At 34.4% G+C, this 21,454-nt stretch overlaps 2 protein-coding genes across 2 annotated transcripts; one reads left to right on the top strand and one right to left on the bottom strand.

Annotated features, from left to right (window-relative positions):
* Positions 1-3,410: 3,410 nt before the first annotated feature.
* Positions 3,411-10,759, top strand: LOC128161265 (uncharacterized). The gene is made up of 3 exons (XM_052824519.1): positions 3,411-4,082; positions 4,689-4,771; positions 10,112-10,759. The coding sequence occupies exons 1-3, from the start codon at positions 4,019-4,021 to the stop codon at positions 10,532-10,534; spliced, it is 570 nt and encodes a 189-aa protein (XP_052680479.1). The 5' UTR covers positions 3,411-4,018; the 3' UTR covers positions 10,535-10,759.
* Positions 6,577-8,073, bottom strand: LOC128161264 (collagen alpha-1(X) chain-like). Its single transcript, XM_052824518.1, has 2 exons — positions 7,691-8,073; positions 6,577-7,126 (listed from the first exon to the last, which is right to left on the bottom strand). Exons 1-2 carry the CDS (start codon positions 8,010-8,012, stop codon positions 6,651-6,653), a joined length of 798 nt encoding a protein of 265 aa, XP_052680478.1. The 5' UTR covers positions 8,013-8,073; the 3' UTR covers positions 6,577-6,650.
* Positions 10,760-21,454: the final 10,695 nt, after the last annotated feature.

The raw sequence follows: 21,454 nt of genomic DNA, 5'->3' as shown, positions 1-21,454 counted from the left end.
GACACTTTCTTTTGGACAGTCACTGTACACATGTATTTTACATGGAGGTATTCTTATCTGTGATCAACTTCGTTGAATTAAACTATGATATATGTTTAACTGAAGTGTTGTTGTATGGATTGATTCGTTACTGGTTACACGCGCCAGTATGTTACCACAATCTTAAAATAAACATTTTAATCAAGAGAGTTGTCTTTCTTGTTGTTTAGCCGTAAGGAGGCTGGTTGGTCAACACATTTTTCATCAGATTTGCCTTAAAATTAAGGGTTAAATTTTTCTTTATTCCCTGCAGACCCTACAATATAATTGCTACGACCACACAGCTCTTTTATTTCTTTTGTATAAAGACAAATTCTGTAAATATGTGATGTAAATAGGAAATAAATATTTATATAACTTCTAAAACTAGTGATATACTGCTATGAGGATTATTAATACGAAGATATTATTGATTTGATAGCTTTAACTTTCTATTAAATTGTTCAACTGTATATATTGTTGCTATTAAATACTTAGTTACAGTTGAACTTTGATATTGCAAACATCAATAATTCAATATCTTGAATACCACGGATATATCGAAATTTCAACCACTGCTTCTTAATGTATTTCAAACTCCGATCTCTCGAATCTTTGGATATATTTTTTAAAAGATTTGCTTGCCCCCTCCGAATTACGATATGACAAAGTTTGACCAATTTACATATATATAAAGGTGTTTGTGTTGAAGGTACTTATGATTATAAGCTGTTCAAATCTAACGATTAATAATTGATGATTATAAGAAGTGATTATAAATGTTTGCAAACAAAAGAACACAATGTGGATTAAAACATCCCTCCATTTATTCAAATCATCAGACTTATCAAGATTTTCTCTGTCCTTTCGAGTTATGAGACAAGGTTTGACTGTATTTATATTTTTTTAAAGACCCTTTACGTTATAAGCCTTGGAATTGACCGAATGGCAAATTACGTGTATATGCGAACAAATTGTGCATTATGTAGATCATAACTGCCTACTGTATAGATATTTTCTTGTTCCAATTTCAGAATGAATTGGGTCTCTCCTGTTTATATATTTATGTTTAAAACCGCGGGGGAAAACTCTATGGTGTATTCGTTTCAGTAATTACTTTTTTAACCTTTAAACATCTATATGCATACATGTATGGGTTTAAGTCATCTGGTTTCATTAGGTGCTACCTGGTGAAAAAATGGGGAAAATATGAGACGAAATAGACATTTATTATGTCTTAATTATCCGATAATTGGTAATAAAGGGGGGCGAGAAGGAGTGTAAACGAGGAGATAAACAAATGTTTTGTCTTAAAGCTTAAGGGGGTTGGCCCCGTGACTCTGCTTTATTACCTTTCCTCGTTACCAAGTTATTTTCATGGGTTTCACCCCTAATTAACACTGTATAGACGTAACGATTCAGTCACCATTCACCCATGGTCATGAGGGCACATGCAGTTTTTTCTTTAAATTCAAGAATCAGCTGATGATGACTTATCTTTAAACCTTGCCCCTATTTCTGTTTTTTGTGTTATAAATTTATTTTTTTATATTCTTTTATAATTTCGATATTTCACCCCGAGTGTTTAAATAAGAATTTGTGCAATTGAAAAATAAGAAATAGAAGCATCCATGCATTTCGTAATATTTTTAAAATGATATAAATATGATCTAAACGTCAACATCTCTATTAAGATAGTTTGTTCTAAAGCCACACGAGTACATGTATCGAAGTAGGGTTCGTGTATTTTAGAAAAGTCTAATATACTTAATCCGGAAAAATCCAAATTGATTTGGAATCGTGTTGTTATTCCTGTGGAAAAACAATGAAATATTCTCCCCCGGAAACTAATAATCTGATCGATTGAGTCTAGACCTGCAGACCCGGTGTCCGGTCTCCCCCACTCCCTGTTTGTTACGTTAATTTAATATGATCTCAACTCGTGCATCCGCTGCATGATTTAACGTGTGAAACAGCTTCGTATGTGTTTTATGGTATAGAGCAAAAACTGTATCCATTCTAAAACTCCTTGATTTTTATTTTTAAAAAGCTATATCATTATCCAATCAAACCTTATTATATTGAACACTACGTGACACACGAAAACTGCAATTTATCGAAGAACTCGAGAAATTAAGTTGAAAAAACATACCTTTACAATCAAAGATTTTTTTTTCTTTCCGCTCATTTGAAAAGACTTGTTTAATTAAAAAAAAAACTATGATTTAGTTTAAGGAGCTTATATAGTGAATTATGAGACCTATTAATTTACATGAATTCCAACGAACCTGTTAAAAAATAGGAATTTACAAAAGTCGCCTTTCACCAAAAAAAGATGTAAACATTTCACTTATTTGAATTTCATTTTTAAAATCGAATTTTGTAATTATCAACGATAGTAATTCGTTTGACAAAAATTGTTGCAACTCTTCGACCTCATAGGCGTCGGAACCGGGGGGGGGGGGGGGGCTAAGCCCCCCCCCCCCCCATTTTTTGGAAAGTTATACCTAACCATTAGAAACATAGCATGATAGAGGGTTCAGCCCCCCACTTTTTCTCGCAGGAAAGATTATTGTTCCTAAATTTACTTTGAAAGATTCAGAAGCATACTAGCCCCCCCCCCCCCCCCCCCCCACGGATTAGAATTTCCATGATTTTGGGAATTACTTTTTTCTCAATATTTCTGAGGATAAGTCTAGCCCCCCCCCCCCCCCTTTCAATTTGCTTCCGACGCCAGTGGACCTAATGATACAGTTTCTTGTTATTATCAATTTAAGGTACATGTACTTCTACTCTGACATTGCGTGACTGGGTTCATGTATTTATCAACAAATAAATCCACCCCTCCCTATCGCTAACCGTGACAACCTTGCGTCATTCATACAGTGCAAAATTCCACTTTCCCCGTGAAACACAACAGTGCCTTCTTTACGAATTGTTTTTCATTAGACAGGCACTGAAAATAGATCTTGTGTGTTCCCTTTGTGAAATATTATCTACGGAAAACTCGGTAATTGAAAATGGCACTTTGCATATTAATATGCCATAGGGGATTATCTATAATAGAAATGCTTCAAATTGAAGCCACTTACGTATTATATATTATTCACCATCTTAATTGCTTTAGTCAAGATTTCCATCAATATATTATCTCTCCCGTGGGGAATTTAATAAGATTTAAGTAATTTGCAGCATCCTGCTCTTATAAAAAGCTACAGAAAATCTCTATTAATTTGCATGTTTCATTCAAAAGGAATTTCTTTCAAAAACAGGAAGAGACAACTGCGAGAGGAAATGTGTTTTATTTTCGCTCTCATATTTTGCGTCATGGCTGCTAATCAAAAGAGCGAAACAATGGCCCATCGCGTCTCTCACCTGTCCAAAATTTATACTCCGCCATTTTTCTTCAGGGAATCGGTATACATCTTATTGGCACACTTATAGACAAGAGAAACCCGTCGGGAGGGATAACTATAATTAGCCAGATCCCTCTTTGACAGCTGATGAGAGATGCGTCAACTTGCATTGGTGTCTTATTTTCTTTTTTGACTTCATCATCATTATGTGTTTTGGCGGTCTGCGCCGCTTCGCTACTGTTGTCGGCTGCTGCATGCACCGCGTTCTCTAGCGCGCGCTTTCTACAAGTCAATAAGCCTATAAATATGACAGGGGTAAAAATCCCTGCAGCAGTGTAACCGAGCTTCATTGTTGTATAAGAAGGACGATATCAATACAGCATAATTATAACAGTTATCGCTGTTTATTTTTATTCGACGCTAACTTCACTTGGGATCTGAGAGTATAGCAAAATTTCTTGGATGTTTTAGATTTCCAGGCGAACTTTGTTGGATAGTATTGAGCTTTCTTAAAGACTTTTTTCTTTAACTTTTTTGTGATTTTACTTCTATAGAAATTTAACTCATTGAGGAGTTGTGATGTTGAAGTGATTGAACAATACGGTAACATTTTGGACATTTATCTACCAACCGTAACAATCGCCATGTTTTCAGTGATAGCTTCGTCTGCTAGAGTGTCCTCGCCATCAGCGTCATGCAGCAAATCAGGCAAGTGACGTCATTATTGCGTTATGATTTTAAAAGTGTGTTGTATACTTGTGATTAATAAATATATGTCTAATTTAGTTAGAAAAGATATTCCTTGATTATGTCATCTCCCCTAAAAATACCCAGCTTACTCAAATTTGTTCAAAACTAATTTTAGTTTTTAAAAAGACATGCATTGTCTTTATAAAGAAATATAATTTTTTACACAAAACACTATTCGTTTATTTTTTGAAAGATATTTTTTCCTTCACATTTATTTGACTTATAACAATATTACCTAACAATGTGATTCTTAGTTTGTTTTTTAATAACTCTAGCTACATTTTAATATAAAAGTAATGCATGTAGTATATCTTTGGTTACGATGTTCGTTTTAAAACCAAATCTCGAATATCGCATTCAAATAATATATGCCATAGTTTGGATCGATATGTTTAAAAAGTGATCAACCAATCATTCCTATTGAAGTTCTGCAATTGGTTTTGCAATATTTGAACTATTATTATCGAACGTTATCAGCTGTTCAGGATCATGCAATGTATCAATTAATATATCAATTGATTGATATTTAATTAGTTTGTTTACTTTTCCTTTTCTCTGTGACAGGACACCATCACCAGTCTCATCCGATGAATTCCGAAATGGAACACAACTACGAGGTGGGCAACGCCAAAAACATCCAGGATAAGGTTAGTTGCTCTCTCTGTTTATCTTGTTTTGCATCTTACACATGCAACAAGTACGTGTATTAAGTACTTTATGTAACCTCCATCTAGATCTTATTTTACTACTTACATTGTACAAGTCTTATATTTGTGTTATGATACAACATCGTTTAGAAAGACTTCGTGAATTAGGACTGAACTGTAGGACTACATATTTATAGGTTTTTTTTGGTCTTATCACACAACATATAAGAAAAAAGTCAAATGTTCGGTGCAAGACCACAAGACAGAGGATGATTCGAACTATGCGTGATATCTGGCATGTCCCGATAATAGAGACCAGAAAAAAGTTATTCGTATTGTTGTTTCCCCCTTTCTAAAAAAAAACAACCGAAGTGCAAGTCCATTAAATCATCCAGTAAGACCAAAAACAGTCCAGACAAATCGAAAAGATACACCAGGCATGATACGTTGTTAACTTGTTATTAGCCTGGACAATCAACAACCCATCAAATATAAATTCCAAGTAAACAACAAAAATAATTCTAGCAAATTAAAACAAGCTTGTTCAGACTTGTCGTTTAAGTTGTTTGTTTTGGTTTGTTTTGGGGTTTTTTTTTTGTTTTTTTTTTTGGGGGGGGGGGGGGGGGGGGTTAAGACTTTAGCATCGGCTACGACACCCCCCACCCCGTAAATGTAGTTTTTTTTTTGGGGGGGGGGGGGTAGGATTTTTTAAGACTTTAGCATCGGCTACGACACCCCCCCCCCCCCCCCCCCCCCACCCTGTAAATGTAGTTCTGTGCTGCGTCTCTATTAACAACTTGCTTGTTCTCCTCATCTTCTCTCACCTTTGATTCAATTCGGTCACATACCGTAATGACGACCGATTTCACCCGTTACTTAAAATCAAATCAATGGCCTCCAAGCACGTAACTGTAATTGCTTTCCGTCTTTGCCGATAACTTGTGGCAGTCTGCATGTTGCGTGCCTGAATACCATAACTGGACGATGTTTTCTAGTTTCCTTCAGTTGTCACTTCCGTTTATTAAATGTCTTGGTACCAAACAAAATCAGAATTAATAATAGTCTAAATGGAAGGTGTGCATTACGATAGGGAAAATAAAGGGTGTTTTAAAAACTTAGTCTAGGTCGATCTTTTTAAATATTTTATTTGTTTTAGTGAGAAACCCTCTTAAGTATTATGATTTTTAGACTCCAACTAGCCAGGATTTGCAAGTAGATTTCTAACAGACTTTTTTTTATGTGAAGTTCATATTACCATATCTTCTTATTTTCTAAATTCAGTGTCACGCGTGAATGCTACAAGTATATGGGGAGTTTAAAACAGATTTACAGAATTTTGATACAATTCTAACACTTATTTAGAGATTTTAAAATTAGCGTAGATTATTTGGAGATCTATTTATTAATCTGTTTATTTATGTACCGGTATTCATATATAATACCGGTACTTGATACACACTGTCACTACCATAGTAATAGATTCATTTAATGCATGTATAATGTTTATGTGGCTTCGGAATATTAGATATGAAAGAGCTAAGAATTTGTTTATGAAGTATAGACTTGTTTGGCCTTTAGTTGCGGCCTCGATTCATACTCTAATAAGAACTCGAAGCAACGGTTGAGTGACTTGTCACATGTTCAATATTCTTTTGCATGTATCCACGCAGCAATTTTTTTGAAAAAAATTTGTTTGTTTGCGAAAACAAACTGTGAAACATTTGACGTAAAGCACCAAAATTTTATTACCGATAATTTCCCTTTAATAATGCATTTTGCGAATGAAATAGGAATAATTCTTCAAATAAACGATACATTTTATTTGGAAATAATATGTATTTACTAAAAAGACCTTATTTACATTGAATTGGGTAAAGCATTAGCCAATTCTGAATCCGGAAAATGTCCAATATTCTCTTAAGTTACTTAAAAACGACCCTTGGCCTTTTGACGGGTTAACGACTTTAACAATATCTCCGGCATCCAGATACAGAATGGCGAAACCAGTGGCCATTTCATCTTCGTTCACCGACTCTGTGTCAGCTGCAATAGAACCAACTGGCGAAGCATTGCGCACTAACCTCACAGATATTTCTCCGAGGTTTGAATCGTGATCCCCAGATATATGATGCCCAGCGACTGCAATTGAGTATGCAAAGGCATACAATCCGCTAGATGGCGCTGTAAAGATCCCGCTGTAGTTGTTGTAAGCGTGTCCACTATTGGTCACCACGGTGTCGTAAATAAACACGTGATCATTTCCGACATGCGTGAAGTCATGGGAGATGTAGGCGTAGAAAGCTATTGGGGTCTCATGAACTATCGACGAGTCGAGGAGGAGACGTTTTTGTAAACCTGAAATGGCAAAAACAAGAAACATTCATAAGGGCGACTTATGCTCTATCCCGACTAAGTGTTATACTAGTAAATAAAACTTTTTGTCGGTTGGTAGGAAAGTTGCCGTAACATCATTGGAAACATTTAGTTTAATAGAAAAATTAATCTGCAGAAGTCAAATATGAGATGTTCAGATGTTCAGACTGAGAATTACCCCGGTAATAAGAGTATCTGTCTTGAGTCAAATACAGTTTTTTCGTCAACCGTAATCAAAGTTTTAAAATTACCAAAATAATGTTCCCTTTTATAATACAAGAAACGAAAAGTCAAGTAATTCCAATAAAACAGGCATAGGCGCTGGATCCGCCACTGATGTCTAATATTCACTGTCTCGTTTTCTTTATTCTCGAAGCATCAAAATAGTAGCTATATCGTCACTCCAGAATAAAAGACATGTTATTGATCCTCAATTTTATCTTCCCCATGATTTGTTATAGTCAACTTGAAAGAACCAAAATAGACACAGACATTCGCCACCAACGACATGTCACAAATCTAGGATCAATTACAAACTGGGCTCACCTGACGGAAAAGGCTTTTGTTGTTCCTTCATTGTCTTTATAATCTGGTCGATTTTGATATCCGTTTTATGTATGGAGGAGTGTATTTGCTTCTCTGAAGCCTCTTTGACCTCACTCTTGGTTTCTAACTCACTGATTCGTTCTTTAAGGGCTGCTATCTCAGAGTTCTGTCCCTTGATAATCCTACCTTGATCCTCGACCATTGCAGCAAGTTTTCTCATCTGTTCTTCCATTTCCCCTCTCCATTTTGAATCTTCGTTTTCTGCCTTAAGTGGAGAGAACAGGCAAAACAGAAGTACGAGGCGACAGTTCCAAGACGCCATTGCGTTAGATTTGTTTTTATTCTTATCTTTGAAACACCTTGACCATACAAGTCCTGATTAGAACTGTAGTGGTCTCTCTACGGAACCTTATTTTCATTCGCGTTAATTTTATTTCAAACTCGCTTTGTTCCTAACACTGAGTTAGGTTTTATGTTTTGCAATTTAAGAAATTGAATATTAGGATTTATAGAAAACAAATTTAATTTATAGAATATCGTAATTAAAGTTAAAATATCTGAAAAATTTACAGTGTATTTGAATGTTGAAAAATGGTGACATATTGCGCTGAAATAAAAATCACGACTCTATCATTGTGCAGCCAACGATATACCTGTATAAATACAGTTTATTTATTTATTACTTGTAGGCTTGTGAAAAATGTTCCAGCTCACTCCCACACCGGGAATTTTATTTCTAAGTTACAGTAGATTAATACAAAATATGATATTATAGACTGATACATTTAAAGTGATATTGTATAGTGGTATCAAGATTTGTCACCCCTGATCGACCCTTCATGCGTCAAATGATCAAAACTACGTCATTGATAACGGCAACCCTATCATATTTAATTATATCTTCCTTCATAAGAGTTCAATGTTGGCACGTGCGTTCGACGGCCTTTACCTTCGTTCGATTTTTCTACGCAAACCACCCTTGGCCTGTTCATTATTATCAAATTAAGATTAACACCGACGGATCCTATAGTTTTTGAGATTGTGTTCGAAGTGAACTCGTGTGGCAATGGAGACTGCGCCCGCAAAATGATATCTAAATTACATCGATATAGAGCAATACCGCCTTCCAAGGTTTCATCGACCACTTAATATCTCTGATTGTTCTATACGATGACCACAATTAGTTTGATAGGACTCGGGCCTGACACGTGACATCGGATTTGATATGATATCTAGATGACCTCGTGAGAAAGAAAACCAAGTAAATAAAAATAAAGATATATTATGAAAGATTATTGGGAGGTACGAGTTTTTATTTTGACTATATGTACATAAATAAGCCGTGCTGTTAAATCGTTAATTTTCGTAAGGCCAATTTTAATGAATTTTACAGCTTTACAAAAAAGAACGTCATTTTGTGGCTTTACTTGCATGATAAATGAACAAATACTGTGTTTCATAGTTCGATGAGAATGTAAGTTCTTGGGTGAGAAAACCCATAAAATACACGAAAATTAAACCTTATGTAAAGTTTCTACAGTGTTTTGGTGACGTGCAAACTACAATTGCAATTTTGTTTTAATTTAAAGCTTGTTATCAAAACTGTTGCTAGATGTTTCAATTGAAAAGCAACAAAAAAACTTCGTTTGATTATAAATTGGGACATAAAAACAGAGATATTAAACATTCATCCAACATATAATCCTTTGCATGCAATTTTTCAATCGTGAATCACCACCTGGTACATTTACCCCCCAAAAAGTGTTGACTTCAAAAATCGGTGAATTGAACAAAGATTAAGGTAACCTGAACCTGGGTTTTGTTAAACCAGAGTAATCCCCTACAATGATGCAAGCTCTCATCGGCGAAATATGAACCTTAAACTCTGATAAACAAGACATTTATGTGTTATAATTTAAACGATCGTCTGCTGAGATCAAGCTGGGATCAGCCATGTAGCAGAAGATCGAAAACGCGATCTCTTCTCGCTTCTAATGTGATTTCAATTGTCCTTTATCGCAGTCTGTCAATATTTTTGTACCACATTTGAGTATTTTGATTTACTGATAATTTTTGGCGGAGTTTTTATATAATATGGCATTTTATATGATGATATATTATGGCATTGATCGTTTCCAAAGAATACCATTTTGGCCTTGATTAATATATGCAAACTGAACATTTTAATAGAATATTTTTTGTTGTAAAAGGAATTATCTTTATTTGCTCTAGAGTATTAATAATGATACCCAACGATTAAGTAAGGGTTTTTTTAAATTAATGTTTGGTTCCGATCAATTTTTAAAAAAGTAGATTATTTTTTCTGCAATATCCTTGCTATATCGAGCTAATTTGAAGAAAAACTGCTGTATAATAGTTGTTTCAACCATGAATGTATACCCTGTTTTTGTATATTTTCAGGAACGCGAGACCTTCCTGTCCTACGGTATTTTCAATATGGTGGCTGGGAAAAGGACTGCAGAATTACTCCACAAACAACATAAACACGAACTGCATCGCCAGTCTCACTCAGACGTTTACAAACTGTCAGATTTATTTCATCATCACAAACATTCAAACGAATCGACTCCCAACCCTTCTCCCAAACTAAAACACCAACGCCCCACGCATGCGCACACGATAGACTTGACAGAGCACCTGATGGCCAACGCCAGTAGTAAGACACACGGACATGGCAACCACCACCACAAAGGTTCCAAAAGTGATCTGTCGAAACCGTCGGAAAGTCAGAAACACAAGAAACCAAGCGACCTTCAACCGAGCCACTCGATGGATTCCATTTTACATAAATCCGGCGTGAGCTGTCATAAGCCCCACAAATGATCCCCGTGATCTGTTGTTTTGCGCGGTGTTTCGTCGCGACAGGTGGTGAATCTTCAACACTATTTCTGTTGGATCAGAGAGAGGGAGAAAGAGATGGGGGTTTTCTGGTACTTGGGGTCGCGTTACAAATACACTTTTGCACATGATGTCTGCTGCGAACTTTATATCTCTTTTTCTGGAGCGAAAACAGATATCGTGGAAGTGAATTTGGGCATAAAAATAAAACCTTGCAACATTCTGTATTTTCTTCAAGTGTATATATGTGTCTACTGTACTTTTTACTTTTATGCTTCGTGTTTCTTCATCTAATCAATGTTTTGTATAGAATCAGTAAGAAACATGCATTTGAATTTTGTTAATCATGCACGTTATTTTAATTTGTAAACAAGACTTGCATTTACGTACAGATGTGTTATGCCTTGGAATCGGTATTACAATCATACTATGTATAATAAAAAATTATTCAATTTACCGTATTATATGCATATTCTTGTTATTAAGTCATTTTGCAAATTATTTTGTCAACACTATTTTATACAGAATGTAAAATGTACAATTAATAAACTCATGTCAATCAATATTGGCTGTGTTATTGATCAATCACATTATGAAACGCCTTGCTGGTTTTGAACAATATTTTTAAAGGAACATGGTCACGATTTTGTTCAAAAACTATTTTCCCGATTTTGATATTCACAATGCTTTAGAAAGGCATTTTTGATAGGCATCCAAAATTTGTTTGTCATTTGTTGAGTTATAAGCGAGTTACAGAGCTTGAAATTCTTCACTATATAAACAAAGCGTTTGTTTACATTTTGAACGTTGAAGTAAAAATTTTATTTGATCATCATTAGAAATGCATTTCTAATTAAGCATTGTAAATAATAAAAACATAAAAATAGAATTTGACCAAAATCGTGATCATGCCACTTTAATTTTTCAGCATGTACAAAGAGAAAATATCAAAACTCGTACATAGGTAGTTGGGGACCTTTTTTAGTACAGGACGCCTTCTGAATGTTTTTGGTGGATTATTCATGTAATTTTACTGTTTGCAATCAAAGTAGTGAAAAGACTTAAAGGACTTGATTTTCGTAGGATTTATGTTTGACAAATGTCTAAATTGTCACTTGTTACAGTTTATTTAAAGGAGTCTCATTTTTATTGGTTCGGTCGCTTTTTTATCCAGTTACTCGTTAATCTTCAAGCATTCCATATATACCCCCCCCCCCCCCCCTTAATTACAGTGTATAATAAGCAATTATTCAAGAAACACTAGGTAATTGGCGACATATTTTATAATTATTGTGTATATGATCTGTCTAAATATATTGTCACTCACACAATAAAATATTGGTCCAACTTAGATAAACTACCCTACCGACCCCCCCCCCCCCCCCCCCCACCCCGTAATTTTAGCGCTTGCTTAAATATTGATTGTATCGGACGTTTACAAAAAAGTTCAAAAATAGTCAACAATGAAATTACAGCCGCCCTGTTACAAATGAGTAATTTGTGCAGGCATTTGGAAAAAAAACATGATTAATCAAGAAAATTGCTTTTGAACAGATTTGAACAGAGGTTTGAAAAAGTAGAGCAAGAAAATTAGTATAAACATTGTATCATTATTCAAACGCTGAAAAATTGCTTTCAAACACCGGATCTAACCAGTCAAGTGAATCACGTGACAATTTGTTTACAAGATTATTATCATGTTTTCTTTAGATGTATTCATAATACAGACGGTTCTTTTAGATAAATCAAATTCCTGGCTGTCTGACTAATTCACTTTTCCTTCTTTAAATGACATCATTAAGAACATATGTTGAAAATGAAGAAGCTTCGTCTCGACCCACGTGTATGAGTGGGAGTTGATATTGTTTTCTTTTCATACATATTTCATCTAAAATATGAATCATACGTATCAAAAGATTTTCTTATAGAATCCATTTCAATTCATCTTGCACTGAATGCTTCGAGCAATGCTTTCATAAAAAAAAACATGTCTGTTCAATTGGAACAGTTTGATTAATAATTCGTAAAGTGCTTGTTTATGAAAAAACAATGATTATAGTTTCGTATTTTACGGTTTATTGGAAATTAAAGATTTTAAAGGTTTTATCCGTTCATTCCTCTTATAAAATTATCAAGCACTACACAAAAGTTATAAAAACTTTTCAATAGTAAAATATTAGTTCTGATTTGTCCATTGCTTGCCTTACCTATATGCTGTGATTTTATGTAACGCATTTAAAAAACATTACAGACGTGTTTACTGTTAACCGACCTTTATTTGCGGGCTAGAAATGTTCGCGACCAACCAGTCCGCATCTTATTTTCTGTATGATCTTCGTCTTGGTCGCGAAAAATAGTCACTGCGAACCAGTTTATCTCGTGTAAATCGCAAAAAAGTCGTCACAAATAAAAGTTGATTTACACAGCTCAGGTACTACGCCAAATATAAATTGTGAGCGTAAAAAGGGTTAAACATTTTTCGGTAAGCAACCTTCATACTTCATACAAGCAAGGTATGAAATATCACAAAATAAGGCACAGAGTACCATGGGCAGCAAGAAAGACATACTAGTATTAGAGGAACATTGCTGCCTTAAAAAAATTATTTTTCATCAGGGGGTTGGTTGGTTGGTCACAAAATATAATTATTGCTAAAAGTTAAAATGGGAGAAATGATAGGATCGAAAATGGTAGAAAAACACGCCTTAGAACTAGGACTCAACGTGAAACAAAAAATGGTGTAAAAACGGGAAACCAAATATAGGTAACAGTTCCGGTCGAAAAGCTTTTACAGCATGAACATTCTTAATAGATTTTTGACTAAATAAAGCAAGTCGTCGTCAATGTAGAACTCACAGACAATGCTTCAATGTTATGTTATAAGAATATATTCAAAGGTTACCGTATCTATTGGAGTACACACTAGGTTGGAACAGCCGCTCTTAATTAATAACGTAGTTCTAAGAACTTAGAAGGATAAAATGTTTCAATATATTAAATAATATAATTGTGTGTAAAGTCGGTACATATTGAATGTTTTCTTAATAATTTTTTTTTTATTATTAAGAACCCACAAACAATAGTTTTGTAATATGGTACATCTGAACCGTTACGTCATGAGATTGATGCGTAACGGTTATTGGCTAATGTAATTGTGACGAAGGCAAAAAATTGTCAGCAAACATAAAATAATTATCGTAGTAATTCAAATAGTGTAAAACAAAAAATTGAATTATCCTGCCTTATGTTAATAATTACCAAACAATTCTTGCAGCAAGTCAATGAAAAAAACCCAGAGTCCGGTCAATGACATCACTCGCCACATGTCTGGGGGAAAAACGTTTTTGTTCCGAATGACAAGAACCACTAATTACATGCATTATGCATATTTTTTCTTTCTTTGATTTTGGAAAATATTATTTTTAAAAACAAAACGACATAATACTTTAAAGTACATAAACATATAGAACAATTGGTTATTCATAGAACCATAAAGGAATGCTTATTTGTCTTTTATCATATGGTATGCACGGCTTTGTTACAACCAGTACTGGATTTGTATACTGTGATAAAAATAATGTATATTATAAACATTTGTCATTCATTGTAATTTTTCAAACATTGAAAGTCAGTACAAACAACACAATCATGGTGAAAAAGTGCATATTCAATGTGTATGTTAACTATGCCAAAACTTGGCCCTTAGATGTGGCATAAGAATGTCAAGGATGTTATATAGGTTTTATTCCATGCAAGATGTGTTGCTTATGTCAGAGAGTTTTTGTTTTTTTGTTGTGTTTTTTTTTGTGGTTTTTTTAGTTCTTAAAACTTTAAAAGAATTAAATCGAGCAAAAGATCAGATTTTTTTTCGAACATAAGTGTGCACTTCCTGTTGAGTTCCGAAAAGGGAAACCTAAAAAACGAAAAGACAGCAAAATGTTGTGTTCCAATTAATGAATCAATTAGCAGGGGGGTTATACAACTTTCAAGTATTTCAACATAGAGGTAAAACAACATATTTCTTGCTTTCATTCTTGTTTGAGTGGAACTGTTGGCTCCATTGCAGAAGTTAACAAGGAGAAAAAAAATGTTTCAAGTTTGACTTAAAAATTTCCAAAGATCTGCATACAGCAACCTTGTCCTACATTTGAGGGATATTAGCATTCTTTAGATAGTTCAAAATTTATTATGCAGAGGTTGAGTGGATAAATGCTAACTTCCCTAACACTGAGTAAAACGTTAACATGCAGCCTCTCGATATTGCTTATTAGTAGATCCTTTAAATTAGCAGGTTGGAATGGAAACATCGCGAAAAATGTGTATACAGTGTTGGCGTTTGAGTTAATCGGCAGGTTAAGAATTTTAGATGTGTGGATTAGCTAAGCTTTCGTTCAGCAGCTAAAATATTTTAAATTCTGAAAGCTTTCACCATGAAGCAATGAAATTGGATCTGAAATGAGGACTGAAAAATTGCATATATATAGGATCGAAATGCTGAATGATTTTATTCATGTTGCTAGAGAAAATACAGATTAGTATATTACTGATTCAAGATTCAAACGCTTTATTCTCTTTATAATTATAATGTCTTGATTTTTATTGATCTATTTCAAATTATGAAAAAACAAAAAATTTGAAAAAAATATGCTGTTCACACGTCCCCCACGACCTACATCGAATCATTGCAAACTTAAGGTGCAACAGCTCATGAATCGCGGATTCACTTGGAACAAGCGTCCATTGGCGTGAATACGTGTCTATATTAAAGTGAATTGCCGTAATAATGTTCTCTTTGGTGAATACCTTTAGTTTAAAACCCAAAACATGCGAGGTCCGGGTAGCTGCTTACATGTAAAATGGCAAAGTACTCAATAAATCTCACCTACAATTAAGTACGTAATTCCTGAATACCGAGTGGTATCGTATTTAGTTATAAATGGAACTTTTTTGTACTGAATGCAATTGTAGTTATATACTTATTAAGATAATATATATATATATATATATATATATATATATATATATATATATATATATATATATATATATATATATATATATATATATATATATATATGTGGTTGTACACAATGTACCCGATTGTGATTATTTTTCAGTGAAATCTCATAGATCTTGAATCTAAAATATTTTTGGCATAATGACTAAAAGAAAAAACAACTAAATTCTTGGCACTTGCAATTGCTTTCAAAAATATCTGTTCAATATCAGTTGAACGACTTTTTTCTTTAATTATTACATTAATATGTGACAACAAAGACTCTTGTTAGTGAAAAACAAAACATGCATCATTCCATATTAGAAGTATTGTGTAGGAGAGCTGAAATTGCAAACAGTTATTTTCTGTCACGAAAAACTTGATGGAGGACCCTTGAAAAAGGCGGTTTAGTCGGTTTAACGAGAAACTTCCGAGAACGCATTTATATTTTTTCTCGGTTGTGATTAAACGCAATGTCGAAAAACAACGGAACCCCTCTGTATCTTCTGACAGTTGCTGTCTCTTGACGAGGACATTGTGAACAATTGTTCCCCCTCTCTGATGTTTTATGTTGTTTACACAGCTAGATTATAGGACCACAATTACAAACACGTGAAAACATAAAATTCGCCATATTGCAGAGAGCAAGGTCGTTGGCAAAATCAGGATAGCTGTCACAGATGGTCTCGCCTTCTTTCGACTTGTTTGCACCGCTATCATTCTGAGAATATTGCGGGGAGCTTAATGCCTCATTCCAATCAATAAAGAGATGCCATGCGAAGAACTTAAGTTCCATTCCATGAACGCTACAATCAAGTTGGTCACTGAAGGATGTATTGTTCGAGAAGTTTTATTAATAAGGATGCGGACAGTTGCGGGTTGTTTACCCCCGGTTATAATCAGAATATTCACATGACTCCCTTTTACTGGGATGGCAATTATCGAATTGAATGACTGAATACATGGATGCGCGTACCAAGCAATGAAATACAATGCATCTGTTCAAGAATGCATCTGTTCAAGAAGATATGAGTATTGGTGGAATTATTAACGTTCATTTAATGTCTGCAAATTAAAAGACACCTGTTAAGTATCGTTTTTTTTCTGGGCGAAAATAACACGAGAAGAAAAGCACACAAGCATTTACTTTCAAAGTCAATAATGAAAACCAATATTACATATATTTAAAAGTATTTGTGAAGTGTCAAATACAAATATATTTAATTCTGCAAAATTTGTACAATTTTATTCATTCCCATTTCAATAAGCAACATCTAATTATTTATATTTTAAGTATTCATGTTCTGAATAAAAAAATTGAAAACATAATTAAATAATATTCAAGTTATTAAAATCAAAATATAAAAAAACCCCGATAATTATGCATTAAGTCCATGATATATTCTTTACACAAAAGCAAAAAACCTGTCGTCAGTTGACGTCAAATGTTTCAGAATATTTCTAGTTTACAAGGGATTGCGACATGTGATTAAATACACTCCTTTTTGGCGTGGCGCCTTTATATTTTTCTATTGTCATGGTTTTCATTGATTAGAATATCAAATAATGAGTAAACTAGGAATATCTACGCAGTATTGCAAAATACAAGGTTAAAAAGATACCATAAAAAAACCTAATTTAACAGAAACATGAGTCTTCTCTAAGTTACCTTCATTACGATAGCGAACAACAAAAATATCATCCCCGAATGACGAAAAGAAAAACTGCATATGCGTATTAATTTGGCTTAATGGTTAAAAAAGAGTCATACGGGAGCGATTTGGGACCTATTACGAGTTGGGTAATTCTAATTATCGTATTTTTCTCCGTCAAATTTGGTCATTTAATAACGATCTCAGTAGCCATAAAAGTGTTGCTTTGTAAAGGAGAAAACGATGGGAGGCTGCGATAGCCTCTACATCGTTATATGACCTAAATTCTCGTTACACAGAAAAGCACTTTTCGTCGTAATTTGCGGAGCGTATTCTTGCGCTGTTTATTAATGACAAGTTGCCAACACAAAGATTGCAGTGTTTTTATTTGGGGAGGGGGGTGTTGTTATTTTTTTATGAACGAAGAGATATATTCTTTGACTATTGACAACTGATTCAGTTTCCTAGCACTATCAAATGTTATGTTTCCATAACAAACAAATATGGGATGCACCGTGCGTAAATTGGGCCTAATTATGTTTATCATGGGTATCATTTGATACAACGAATGCTGTTGCCAATAGCTGGCATGAATGAAATCGACCTTGGTCGTTCGTTTTAATTGAAAAACGAATTTTCTAGAATTATACTATAACCGGCATTATTCGATATGCGCAGCTTTAATTTCAACAATCCTGCCGTTTCAAAGTTAATAAAATACTCGATATCATATACTTTTGTAACGTTCTCATAGAACAGCAAAGAAAATTTAATGTTTAATGATCGGGCTGGGGTTCACTAAAATTGAAAATTGACGAACTTTAAAAAGTTTTTAAACAAACAGCACACATTCTGCAGATTATGCAGTTTCAAAAGATATTCAAAACTGCAAACATAAAAAATAAAAATTTTATATAAATTTCATGTGCCTGTATGCATTAAAAAATCATAGGTTTCGGTGTTTTTATTCTTTTTATTGACACTAAATTGAATATGATTAACAAGAGGCCCAGGGGCCACATCGCTCACCTGAGCAACAATTGCCTGATTCTGATCAAATTAGCATTGCAGTATCAAAATAGTTTGACAATTAAGTACAATAGATCTTGCTAAAAAAAAAAAACAATTGAAAATCTGCCAATTTTAATCCACCTCTTTTTTTTGGGTAAATATCAAGCCCCTTTTGTTGTTGTACCTGTAAGAAGATTTTTTCTTTATTCCTATATACCCCCCCCCCCCCCCATTTCGTGGCCCCACTTTTCTCTATGGAATCATGGTTTCATCAAACTTAAATCTGCATAACCTGTGCTTTCACACTAAGTACTGAGTTTAGGACCGAAAACTTTCCCAGAATATTTTTAAAGATTTTTTCTATATATTCCTTTGTAAAAATTCAAACCGCCATCATGGCCCCGCCCTACCTCTAGGGACTGTGATTTTGCAAACTTGAATTTACACTACCCAAGGTTGCCTCTACACAAGCTTAAGCTTTTCTGGCCTAATAGTCTTTAAATAGAAGATTTTTAAAGATTTTCTCTCTATATATATTCCTATGTAAAACTTGATCTTCCAATTGTGGCCCCACCCTACCCACAGGGACTATGATTTGAACAAACTTGAATCTACACTACCTGAGGATGCTTCCATTTTAATTTGAGCTTTCCTGGCCTAATAGTTTTTGAGAAGAAGATTTTAAAAGATTTTCTCTATATATTCCTATGTAAAACATGATCCACCTTTTGTGGCCCCACCCTACCCCCGGGGACCATGATTTGAACAAACTTGAATCTACACTACCTAAGGATGCTTCCACTTTAATTTGACTATTCCTGGCCTAATAGTTTTTGAGAAGAAGATGTTTAAATATTTTCTCTATATATTCCTATATGTAAAAATCCATCCCCCATTGTGGCCCCACCCTACCCCCGGGGACCATGATTTGAACAAACTTGAATCTACACTACCTGAGGATGCTTCCATTTTAATTTGAGCTTTTCTTGTCTAATAGTTTTTGAGAAGAAGATGTTTAAATATTTTCTCTATATATTCCTGTGTAAAACTTGATCTCCCTATTGAGGCCCCACCCTACCCACAGGGACCATGATTTGAACAAACTTGAATCTACACTACCTAAGGATGCTTCCACTTCAATTTGAGCTTTTCTGGCCTGATAGTTTTTGAGAAGAAGATTTTTTAAGATTTTCTCTCTATATATATTCCTATGTAAAACTTGATCTTCCAATTGTGGCCCCACCCTACCCACAGGCACTATGATTTGAACAAACTTGAATCTACACTACCTGAGGATGCTTCCATTTTAATTTGAGCTTTTCTGGCCTGATAGTTTTTGAGAAGAAGATTCTTAAAGATTTTCTCTGTATATTCCTATGTGAAACTTGATCCCCCAATTGTGGCCCCTCCCTACCATCGGGGACCATGATTTGAACAAACTTGAATCTACACTACCTGAGGATGCCTCCACACAAGTTTAAGCTTTTCCGGCCTAATAGTTTTTGAGAAGAAGATTTTTTAAAATTAATTCCAACAAATTTTCAATAATTCTCAATTATCCCCCCTTTAAAGAAAGCGTGGCCCTTCATTTGAACAAACTTGAATCCCCTTTACCTAGTAGTGCTTTGTGCCAAATTTGGTTGAAATCTGTCCAGTGTTTCTTGAGAAGAAGATGAAAATGTGAAAAGTTTACAACGACGCCGACGACGACAGACAACGGACAAATTGTGATCAGAAAAGCTCACTTGAGCCTTTGGCTCAGGTGAGCTAAAAACTAAATTTAGATACATTTTCATCATATATTTTCTTTAGAGAGCATGCAGTTCAACAACCTAGCTACCTGTTTTATTAAGTTTTACTGTAAAAGTACATAGTAATGAGGTGATATAAGTTTGCATGGAGATAAAATATCGGTTTTCAGTTTTAAAACACGTGCGTTTTATGTTTTTGAACCGATACAAAGGATAAGGTGTTTTTATGAGCGATACAGGATGTTCCTTTGTTAGACTGAAGATAAAAGATTGTAATAAACTCTCATTTTGAAATGTTAAGGTGGATGCCAGATTTAAGTACTGTCCTAGAACGGACTTGATAAAGATGCTCATGAAAATGTATTCATTCATCTGTCAATCACTCTATTTATCTATATTTTTTTTGCCCTGATCTATGTTAAAGATCAAGAAGACCACATATTCATGAAGCTTTTTAATACATAGTGCTTATCAAAATCTGACCTATTAAAATATAGGTCAAGGTTAAGGGATCACGACCTCAGTCTCAGTCGTAGTTGTCATAATGAACCGGCATGTGCGGCTCGCCTGAATTTTACGTGAAAGTGCATTTTCTCGTTGAATTGATTTCACATGAATTTTTCGTTGTAGAATCTTTGATGAATTTAATGTCTATTCGCTAGCTAAGTGTTTTCGGTCCACTGCGCTTCATGCAGGTGCGGATCAGAAATCCTTGACCTGGGAAGATGTTAAAATTTCCATGTGAAATTCATACGAGGCACAATGTTCATTTAATTGTAAGGAAGCCTAAATGAGGTCTAAATGAATTCTTGATTCAATTAAAAGCTTTTAACTTGTGTTTGATACTTGATATCATCTTTTAATTCTCGTCTACGGGGCCTTTTTTCTATGTGTAATGACATTATAGAAGTTTTGCGCCTTCTCCGTATGACTTTTATCCAGACAGGGCACCTCAACATTAAATATATAATGAATGAAAGATCATTTCAACGCACTCTCTGGTCTTTTATGATACGCATAAACCCATGTGTTTTTAACCGGGTTTTCCAACGGAAATATCCGGTTATTAAAATGGTGAAAATGGCGGGCGGGCGGCTGCCAAAAGGGTACCCTCATTGTACGGATAACTCCACCTACAGTTCTCAAGATAGGAAGTTGTTCTTTTGCAGATCAATTGTACATATATCAGAGGTGTGCATATTGCTAGAATTTTGATTTCTAATAATTTATGAAAAAAATACTAGCTTTTGAACTTAGTCATTTTTTGGCAAAATATTGCATATTGGGTACCCTCATTGTACGGATAACTCCTCCTACAGTTCTCAAGATAGGAAGTTGTTCTTTTGCAGATCAATTGTACATATATCAGAGGTGTGCCTATTGCTAGGATTTTGATTTCTGATAATTTATCGAAAAAATAGCAGCTTTTGAACTTAGTCATTTTTTGGCAAATGTTGCATATACATGTAGGGTACCGGTACTCCATTTCACTGGA

Source organism: Crassostrea angulata, chromosome 8, assembly GCF_025612915.1.
Source record: "Crassostrea angulata isolate pt1a10 chromosome 8, ASM2561291v2, whole genome shotgun sequence".
NCBI lineage: Eukaryota > Metazoa > Mollusca > Bivalvia > Ostreida > Ostreidae > Magallana > Magallana angulata.
Note: the sequence above shows the minus strand (reverse complement) of the source record. Positions and strands in the feature narration are given on the sequence as shown.

What these genes read in the sequence shown, in the direction of transcription:
- LOC128161265 (XM_052824519.1), top strand. Translation starts at nt 4,019, where the DNA reads ATGTTTTCAGTGATAGCTTCGTCTGCTAGAGTGTCCTCGCCATCAGCG. An exon ending in AGCGTCATGCAGCAAATCAG is followed by an intron (nt 4,083 to 4,688) that starts GCAAGTGACGTC and finishes TCTCTGTGACAG; the next exon opens with GACACCATCACCAGTCTCAT. An exon ending in CCAAAAACATCCAGGATAAG is followed by an intron (nt 4,772 to 10,111) that starts GTTAGTTGCTCT and finishes GTATATTTTCAG; the next exon opens with GAACGCGAGACCTTCCTGTC.
- LOC128161264 (XM_052824518.1), bottom strand. Translation starts at nt 8,012, where the DNA reads ATGGCGTCTTGGAACTGTCGCCTCGTACTTCTGTTTTGCCTGTTCTCT. An exon ending in ACAAAAGCCTTTTCCGTCAG is followed by an intron (nt 7,127 to 7,690) that starts GTGAGCCCAGTT and finishes TTGCCATTTCAG; the next exon opens with GTTTACAAAAACGTCTCCTC.